Source organism: Mastomys coucha, unplaced genomic scaffold (assembly GCF_008632895.1).
Source record: "Mastomys coucha isolate ucsf_1 unplaced genomic scaffold, UCSF_Mcou_1 pScaffold23, whole genome shotgun sequence".
NCBI classification, from domain to species: Eukaryota; Metazoa; Chordata; class Mammalia; order Rodentia; family Muridae; genus Mastomys; species Mastomys coucha.
This window is the reverse complement of record NW_022196906.1, coordinates 1,136,160-1,146,401: the sequence shown is the minus strand read 5'-3', so window position 1 is coordinate 1,146,401 and position 10,242 is coordinate 1,136,160. Positions and strand designations below refer to the sequence as shown.

General features: G+C 40.4%; 1 protein-coding gene across 3 annotated transcripts in view; it reads right to left on the bottom strand.

Annotated features, from left to right (window-relative positions):
* Positions 1-9,601, bottom strand: part of Pdgfd (platelet derived growth factor D) — a 222,117-nt gene extending 212,516 nt beyond the window's left edge. For all 3 annotated transcript variants that reach the window (XM_031343915.1, XM_031343916.1, XM_031343917.1), the window contains exon 1: positions 9,127-9,601. In XM_031343915.1, the coding sequence (XP_031199775.1) occupies positions 9,127-9,250 (124 nt within the window). In that variant the 5' untranslated portion in view covers positions 9,251-9,601. The remainder of the gene's footprint in view (positions 1-9,126) is intronic.
* Positions 9,602-10,242: the final 641 nt, after the last annotated feature.

Sequence of the window (10,242 nt, the reverse complement as noted above, 5' to 3'; positions counted from 1 at the left end):
CACACACACACACACACACATACACACACACAAGATCTAAATGTAGATCTACCATATGGCCCAGCTATTCCACTCTTGGGTGCTCACCTACAAACCTCCACATCAGCCTATCATATAGATATTCACACAGCAATCTCAGTCTTCTTCACATTTTAGTCCCACCAGCTAAGCTATAGGACCAGCTTTGGTGTCTAATAACAGAGGAAATGATACAGAAAATGTAGTCTAGACACAACTGAATGGTTTTCATCTATAAAGAATAAAGTCAGTTGCAGAAACCTTGGTGCAAGTGAAAGTGACCACGTTAAGCAGGTAAAGTAGGGCTGAGATAGACAAAAACTTTTATTTCATGTGTGCTTCCTCGATTTCATATAGATTCATTAAATAATGAATGCATATGTGACATAAAAGTCATATGTACATATATGAATATACGTATATTCAGAAATAAGATTGTCTGGAGACCCAATGGGACTAATGAGAAGGAGAGAAGAGATGAATGAAAAGTTCTGAATATGAGAGAATATGTTCAATGCTTTTGTTTTTTTGTTGTTGTTTGTTTTGTTTGTTTGTTTGTTTGTTTGTTTTTCAAGACAGAGTTTCTCTGTGTAGCCCTGGCTGTCCTGGAACTCACTCTGTAGACCAGGCTGGCCTCGAACTCAGAAATCCGCCTGCCTCTGCCTCCCAAGTGCTGGGATTAAAGGCATGCACCATTAGGTGAATAGTTGTCCAACTCCTTATTCACCGCCCGGCATGCTCAATGCTTTAATACACACTTGTATGAGAACATTCTTATGTAATACAGTATGATATGTTGAAAATTTTGACTATGGAATTTTTAAAAGAAACACCAACAGTAACATAAGTCAGATATCTGTGAAGTTCTCATGGAAAGGTTCTAAAGCCTGGAAACATGGACAGAAGAAAATCTCTAGGTTTCCCTGGTTCAGTGTTCTGGGGTGTGAGGACCTCAAGTGAAGACAGTACTCCTCTCTGTCCTCATTTTATGTTAATGTTCTGTACGCAGATATGGAAGTCACCTAAGCAAGTAGGACAGAACTGCTTGTTAAGTAAAGCCCAGTGGTCATTTCCTGTCTACAAGGACCTTATGAGCTTATTTCTATACACTTTTACCTTCATTTAAGCTTTGAAGTCAATTTGCTGCCTATTCATTTGGTTGCTTTTCTTCATGACTAAGGGTGCTTCAGCAGCCTTTCTTAAAAGCTGCTGGTGCTTTGCTACTTATTAATTGTTCCAATGAAATGTGGAATGTGTGAGCCTTTTGTTATATTAAGTGAATAGTTGTCCAACTCCTGTTCACAGCCAAACTGCACTCAGAGGTTATCTCCATGCTCAGCCATGTCACAGCTCAAGTGTAAAACTCCAAGAATCTTAATGTACACAAGCTGATAATTATAAAATATTGCATGCTTAACAACTGTCAAGTAGATTTTAAGTGTTCTTACTACCAGAAAAGTATATGAGCTGATATGAATGCCAATGAGTTTGTTTTAGCCATTCAACAAAAAACACATATTTCAAAACATTTTGTACACAGATATATAAATTTCTGTTAATTAAAAATGAATAGATAGTAAATGAATTCTTTAAAGTAATTTATTTATTTAGAATAAATTAATTCTTTAAAACTAAAATGAAAGATGAAGTTTCCAGTCATATTTGGCATAGCACTACATATGTCCAACAGTGCCATCCACAGTCTACAAGACAGTGCTGAGGTAAAATCTGAAAATCTGAGCAAATGTCACTCCCAGGGCTGAAAGGGAGTGGGCCTCTTCTTGCGGCACAGCCAATTTTCCACCTGCTAATGTGAAAATCAATAAATCATAAACCCCACAAATCCCAAGCTAGAACACAACTAAACATAATATATCGATATAGATAGACCAGGATCTACATAGGAAAAAAGACATATGGTATGTATCATCAATGCTTGTAGTGAAACAAACCAAAACATACTTCATTCTTGCTGTGGAGAAAAACCTCATAGGACATTCTTCTTGTGTGTGATCTGTGAATCTAACCCTTTATTTATGACCTCCTGAAATTTACCTGGTCCTTAAATACTCTATGTGCAGACAGACACCTCTCCCAACTGCATCTGTCTTGGATGTGTTTTCTTATTATATATGCTTTTGCTGAATCTGTCCCACAAAAGTTATGGTAAAAGGTGTTTGGATTTAAATTGTGTTTAATTTTGGAATGCATATATCTGAAGTAACTTAGTGCTTTGACACCTTATCCAAGTTCTTCTGACCCTCTACATTCCGTTGGGAAAACTTAAGAATACAATATTTTATGTTGAGTGACTGAGAAGCTCCACGGCTTCTCAGGGTTAGGAGGACATGGTGACTAGCAGGTAGCTTTGGGCATTAGTATTTGGAGATTTTGAGTTCATGTCTTCTATCATTCTGAAAATGAACTAACACAATCTGGGTACATGTTATGCAGGCAATGGGTTTGTAAGGAGCATGGTCCTATCCACCCTTGGCCTAGTTCACTCCTTAGGATACACTTTTTCTGCATTCAACACTGAGATGCCATGATGCATTCTCAATTTAAACTTCCTTCCTTTTTTCCTTCCTCCCTTCTCTCTCTCTCTCTCTTTCTCTCTCTCTCTCTCTCTCTCTCTCTCTCTCTCTCTCTCTCTCACACACACACACACACACACACACATGTATGTATGTATATATGTAGAGGAGGGTTTACAGTGTTTCGTGTAACCCTGGATAGTGTTGAAATCCATGTGTATCTAACAATGTTCTTGAATTTCTGATCTTCCTGTATGTATGTCTTTAGTGAGGGAATTAACAGGTGCATACCACCATATTCAGCTTTCTATGGTGTTGGGGCTGAAGCCTAGTTCTTCGTGCCTTATAGCTAGTTACTCTGCATCTCCCATCTCAGTTCAGTCTTTTGATGGCTTTATTTCACTCTCAGAATTAAACTCAAGTTCCCCTAACTTTGTATTATTTGTTTGATATGTGCATAATAGGAAGACAAGCATGCCGCTGTGTGTTTGTCAGGGCAGAAGATAACTTTGTACAGTCTAGTCTATCCTCCTACCTTTACATTGACTCCAGGGATCAAACTAAAGTATCCATGCTTGTACCATAAGCACCTTTACTCACTGATGCATCTTGTCAGTCCTTTATTTTATTATTTTTTTTATAATTCTCATCCCCAAACCTTGAGATGAGCTTTAATTTTGCTAATAAACTCTACAAGTTCTAAACTCCTATTCATCTTGTCCTTGTCAGAAAGCCTATTTCAGTCACTCACATCTTCATAATGTCCTAGAACTTATTACACTGCTCCCCATAAAAGCACCTGCCACACCATACAGTGAATTGATCCTTTCACACTTTAACTGTGAGATTCACTTTTCTCAACTGAAAATCTTGCAAAAAAACTCAAAACCTCCATAGAAAACAGAATAACAAGGATATATTTGGGCTTATCTACTGACAAGGGCTGGAAACCTTGAAGGGGTATAACAGCTTTAATATCTGCCTATGATCCCTAGGGCCTAGAAAGAACCAGAAAGTCAGTTGGAACTATCTGTTTTTATTCTCTGTTAGAGATTCACTCCAGGTCAGTCATGACCAGGTTGAAAATTTAACTTTAGCACAGGATATGGTAGATATCAAGAAAGCAAAACAGTCATTAAATAAAAAATTGTTAATAAATAAATAAGTAGAGTGCAGTGAAGGATCCGTGATAAGCAATGTTGGTGTCATGATCATCTTTGGAAGACAGCTGAGCTCAATTAAAGAAGTGCTTGAAAAGGAGTGATTTAACGAGTGCTAATGTACAACAACTCACTTCTACCCAAAAACTTTCTAGGTCCTTTCAAGAGATAAATATTAAGGTATTCAAGAGTTGTAAACATCCTACATCTAGTCCACAAAGGGTTCCCATCCCAAGGTGTGCATACACCACTCTGAAATACCAATCAGATCATTTCAACAAGAAAAATTCCAGAGTCCCAGAGGGAACAGCATTTGCCTATGACTTAGTTCTCAAGGAGGAAGACAGAAAACACTCATGTCTCTTCCAGACTTTTAAAATGACAAGGACAGGGTTCAGAGACCACAAATACTTGGCGTCCTACTTGCAGTCAACTGGACTGGAAGAGAAAAGCAGTGATTCTGCTGATCCTGCTCAATGTTTGGTCCTGCCTTTCTGAAGCAATTTGGTTTTACTTTTGTTCAGAAAAAGGAAAGAAATCTTTCAGATAAAAATCAGTTTGAGCCAATGTAGCTTACTACCTAACTCAGGGTACCATTCACTGCACAGTATCCAGACATCACAGGACATTATATATGCACATCATCCAGACAGTTCAGAATATTGGACAATGCAAAGCATCCAGACTCTTCAGAAAACCCTACAATGCACAACAGCAACCTGACAATCAGGACAACCAAGAATATACAGAATTCAGATGCCCAGGACATCATACAATTCATAGCATGCAGATACTGCGCAACCCCAAAAGGAGAACTCTTACTCAAAGGGGATAAGAAAGAATATATTCTAGAGGCAATTACCGATCATCATTACCCAGGACCAGATATTTATGTTGTCCTAAATTCTACACTCTAGTATGGAAGAGGTTCTGTGAGATTTTCATAGTAACAAAACAAAGAAGGTCACGAATGAAGATATTTTTAAAGCACATTGGTGGAGACATAAGGCAAGTGAGAAGAGCAAAGCAGAAAAACCCCTTCCATAGACCTCCAATGCAATCTGATGGCACTTAGGTTTTTGATTTGTCGTGTAGATATCATTTTGTAAATTCTAAATGGTTTGCCTAATGGTTACAAATATGTTAAGTCAGGTACAAAGCCAGGCAATAGATGGATATTAACAGGGCTAAAGATGGCCACAGACAGTTGGGCTCTAGACTTGCAACATTCCAACATCTCTGCAATGATTAAAGTTCTAATCAGTTAATCAGCCTTGTGAAAGTTTCAGTTGGAGGTTTGTTTGTTTGTTTGTTTTTTGTTTTTGTTTTTTTTTAGGAGCTTTTTGTTCATATACCATTTGTGTGTGTGTATATGTGTGTATTGCTGTTGTTGTTATTGTTGTTACAGCTGTTTGTGCTCATTTGTATGAATTCTGCCACATATGCTACTGCACACATGTGGAGATTACAGTATAACCTTGGTATTGGTTCTTACATGGTACAATCTTAGTCCTTGCTTTCCACTTTGAAATAAAGACAGAGAAGACACTCACCACTCCCTCCTACATACCCCAGGCTTCCCCTCCACAAACTTCTAGAGATTCTTCTCATACTGCCTGCTGCCTCCTTGTAAGAGTTCAGGGAGAGAGGACCTGACCCTGCATCCAGCTTTAAGTAGGTTCTTAGAACACCAAGTTGAGTTTCCTTACTCTCAAAATCTCCCAAGTCCTATGTCCTTGTCTTCCTCTCAAAAGAATTGCAATTAAGTACTTCAAGCCATGCTATTATAAAGTCAAAGCCAAGCTGCATTTAAAACACCTAAAACACAGATATGGTATCATAAGGTTTGAAGCTTCAATACTCTTAGAACTGAACAGAAAATCTAAAAACAAATGAATGCAAGATTTAGATGCTCTTGTAGCTATTAGCTCCCAGACATATTCACAAAAGATGGCTTATATCTTCTTCCTTTGTTGCTGTCCCTTTTCATCACTGATCTCTGACCAAGGTCAGTGTACTGTCATCTATATGGACCTAGAAAGCACATTGCTTAAGACTTGGGCTTGCTGTTTTAGAAGCAAACATAGCAACAAGGACAGAACCTGAAGATCTCTCTCCCTAGCTACAAAGTTGTAGACAATTCAGTTACTGGCACATTAGCAAAACAGTACAACCTAATATCACTGCTTACCAGCAACATCTTTGTACTTTGAGATGGGTTTGTATTCTTAACTCTCTAGGCAGGGAGTGCTATTTAGTTCGATTTTAGAATAATTAATAACACCATTTAACTGGTATCAGTCTGAACATCACCTGTTGTGAAGTCATTATCATGAAGGCATCTACTGCATAGACACTAAAATAAGGTGTGGCTCCTAAATTAGGATCTGGTCTAGATTTAGAGATAGGACTAAGGTAAATCAGTTTGAGCAAGAATGACACTTAATAATACAACATAGGGAAGTATAAATAAATTACATGTTTATATTTATAGTAATATATTCTTCCATAGCTATAAATTCTCACTTGAATCACATCTACCACTTTCCTCTGATGCCTTTCTTCAGCTATTTTTAGTGGAAAGATCTGGAGGACTTGTTTCACAACAAGAACAGTATTATGAAAGAACTTTCTAGAAGAATAATCACCTTATAAAAGGAATCTATTGTTTATAAACCTAAGGTCCTTATACCATTTCTTAGCTTCACCCCTAGACACAGCTGATCAAACCAAAGCTTTTTCTATCAGGCTAAAAGTAACAAGAAACATCTATCTCAGGCCCTTTTCATGGGGCACTTGCCCTAATCCCTTATAATTTCTTTCTCAGCCCCCAAATTGGGCAGCAACCAATGGAATTGCAAAGAGCAAACACGTGACATTCAAGTGTGAATTTAGCCTTACCTTCCAATAATGGCTTCCACATGCACACCCAAACCCATTCAGGGTTTTCAGTGACTATTCACTACATCTTCTAATGACTAAATTAATGTTGATCAGATTTTGGTTTTTTCCCCCCTGAGCATATTTCCTCATCCATGTCCTCCCCAGACTTCTATGCTGTCTTCATATGAGAGTCAAAATAGCAAGATAACATCTTTCTTAATGACTCCCAAGGGAAACTGAGGAAAGCGAACTCAAAATGTGTATAGTCTGAGCAAGGATTTGAGGTAGTAAATTAAACTTTCTCCCTGACGTGCATTAGGAATTTCAGTGATGTTTAGACCTCTCCAAAGACCATTTGAACCAGCCCATGAAGATTCCAACACATCATTGGAAGCCATTTCTATCAGATACCTGGCCTTTACTTATGATTCCTTCATGGACTCCGACATTGGGTAGTCAATCCAGCTAGAAAGAATGTGTACAAAGGCTGTTTCAACAACATTGTCTGGCTGTCACTCAATCCTTTATGTCCATTATCACCAAGATACCTTCCAACCCAATATCACCCCTTTTAGCCATCTTTCGCAGAAACTATTCTGAATGACAGTATTGTCTTCTATAAGTATGTCTGGGTTCCCTATTTTCCAGTCAGTTTTTAAAGGTAAAATTGTTAAAGAGAAAAATATTAAGCAGTATTGAATGTGTGTGTGTGTGTGTGTGTGTATGTGTGTATGTATGTGTGTATACTATAGGAGTAACTGTGAAATAGCTTTAGCTAAAATATGAAGGAATCTAGAGACTATCAGTTTTTTGAGAAGTATGCATGTAGACTCCATAGAGAAACAGAGATCTAATAAAGAAAATTAAAATCTGAGTGTGCTTTTCAACAAAAGAAAGGGAGGCATGGAAAACTTCTGAGCTGTCTGACTGGATTTGGGTCAAATTCTTGGGTTAATAAGCAATGACTGCATGCTTTTCATTTTCTGTCCTTGAATTCTTGTAACCAATACTTGGGAGGGTTACAAATTATGGCTCTGAAAGCATGCATCAACATAGTGTTTAACTCTATGAAGACAAAAAGGCAAAGCTGAAAACTCAAAGATCTGTGCCTACTGGAGACACCATCTAGGAAAAGCAACTGCCAATGTGCACTGTGCAGTGACACTCAACCCTGTTTGCTTTAAAGTTGAGAGTAAAACCTCTGTACTTTAATTGGGAGGGAGGTCATCCAAAACATACCATCACAATATTTTACATAAAACACTGCTATCCAGTAGGGAGTTGAGTTGTTAGGCCACACACTTCAACACGTTGGATAACTTGGAGACACCACCCTTTGTTCTACCTGTCATCAGAAAGCTTAGTGGTGGATTCCCTCACCCTGCTCAATTTCCAAGATCCTTTTAAGGAAGTCTGAATTTAGGACATATCAATAAAGACAATGATCAGTGACTAAGGTGGCTACTATCATTTTACCAAGATAAATGTTGCTAGTTCAATCAAGCCACTAAGAAAACCTCAATGATGTCCTTTGTGGGAGGAACAGTGATTATGGAAGCAATTGGAGGCTCTGAGTACTTTAAGCAAGTGAGAGAGAATGAGATTCACATAGGAAAACAAAAGCCAAAAATGCCTTGGGCCATCCATTCCAGGCACCCAACCACAAGGACTGTACCTTGCTGGGGCCACAAGCTACAGCTGAGGGCCTAAGTCTCAGGAGAAAAACAAATTCAATTTGGAATTTCAGGAACCTATTTTTCCCACGTGTCCTCCACAGGACAGGAAAACAAGCATGCATCCTCACTACCTTTCTTAGGACAGCCATTTCAGGAGCTTGGAAAACTTCCACACAAAGGAAACCAACCAAAGAAGCCAGGTCCCCTGTGGTACAAGAACATTCCAGGAGCTCTGCCTCCCACACTCTTAGTTCCTGACCCTCATTGAACTCCAAAGGAAAGTCACTTGAGGGACATAAAGGACAACACTGACTTCTTTTAAAAATAAACGACTCATACATGGCTAGTCTGCTGCAAAAATAACCACAATGTTGAAACGTGTCATCCCTATTCCCCTAACTAAAAGAAATAAATAAGAATTATGTCATCCAGTAAAGGCCATTGAACTCCACCGCCCACCACAATGCCAAGAGGAGCACAGTATGCAGCTTTCAAACCCTGAAGGAGGCACCCTTCAGGTATCAGCTACTGGTATCAGCTACTCCGGGACACACACCTACTGATATGACTTCTAAGGTGCAGGGGAGAAAGCCACTTGACCCATAGTACTGTCCCTATATCCCTCCAGGACACTTTACACACTCTCTAGTACAGTTCTAGAATGAGGGGCAATTTTAGCATGGGTGGGGAGCAGGCAGGAGAATTCCTTCCAGGGGATACCTTCCGTCTGAGTCTCAGTTCGTTTGAAAAATTCAAAAACGGGGGAGGTGGGGGCGGGGTGAATGACGCAAAGAACTTTGACAATATGAAATGTGACCTTTTCAATGATGAACGCAAATCAAATGAGTCGCTTACCATCTCTCCTGAAGTTGGCATTGCGCAAAGCTTTGATGGATGCGCTCTGCGGAGCCGCAAAAGTGTCCTGATAGCAGCAAAAGTTCGCGCACACGAGAATGGAGACTAAGACGAGCGGGTGCATTTGGGCTCAGCGACCTAGGACAGCGTCGCTCCAAAAGTAAATAAATAAAGTCCACCGGGTTGGGCCGGTGGACTTCTACTGCGCAGCCCTGCGCCTTCACCGCCTGCGCTGCTCCGAGCTCCCCAGCGCTGTCTGGGCAGCCCAGCTACTGGCCCAGCTCTCCCAAAACTTCCTGCATGCTGAACTTTCCAAGCGTGTGTGGGTGCCGCACTTCCTTGTGGCGCTGACTTGATCAATAGGGGCTGGACAAACAACAGGTTGACGTGGGTTCGCCCCCCTCCGGTGAACAGCCGCTGCAGCACAGGATGCAGGGAGCGGGCGTCGCAGCGTCTGGCTCTACCAGGGAAGGGAGACTGTGTAGTTGCTGTGCAGTGGGGCTGGGCGCAGGGATCCTGGAGTCCTGGCTCACAGTCTCAGACAAAATAGCTCTGCCACTGAGCATGCCCAGTCTGATGGTAGTCCAGACCGTTCCCATCTCCCAGGGTTTTATAGAAACTGTCCAGGAGCAGGGCACAAAGTGGTCAGCAGGAGTGAGAGAAGGCTAGCAGTTCTCTAGAGGTGAGTGGTCAAATCCACTGAGAGCCCACGAAGTGCTGACCTTGGTAACTGGAGTCGGCTAGGACTATTTATACTAGAACTCAAATCTACTGAGCAAGACTTCACTCCACCTTCCTTGGGAAATGCACTCACAAAGAAGCCCATGCTGAGTTTGCCTTGAGGCCCAGTCAGTAAAATCAGAGTTGACTTACAGGTGATTTCAATTGAAAAACAAGGCCAGTCATCTTTCCTAAGGTGCACAGAAAGTGCAGTAACCAACATTTCCATGTTAAGTAAAATAACAAGATTCAGGAAGAGAAGCAGGGTCTGTTCTCACACCTTGAGGCAGAGGCAGAAGAGGGCTACAAGGAGAGACTTTGTCTCAAACAACGACAGAAAATGTACAGACACATAAGGACATTAGATGTAGTGGTGAATGCCTGTGATCTCAGTGG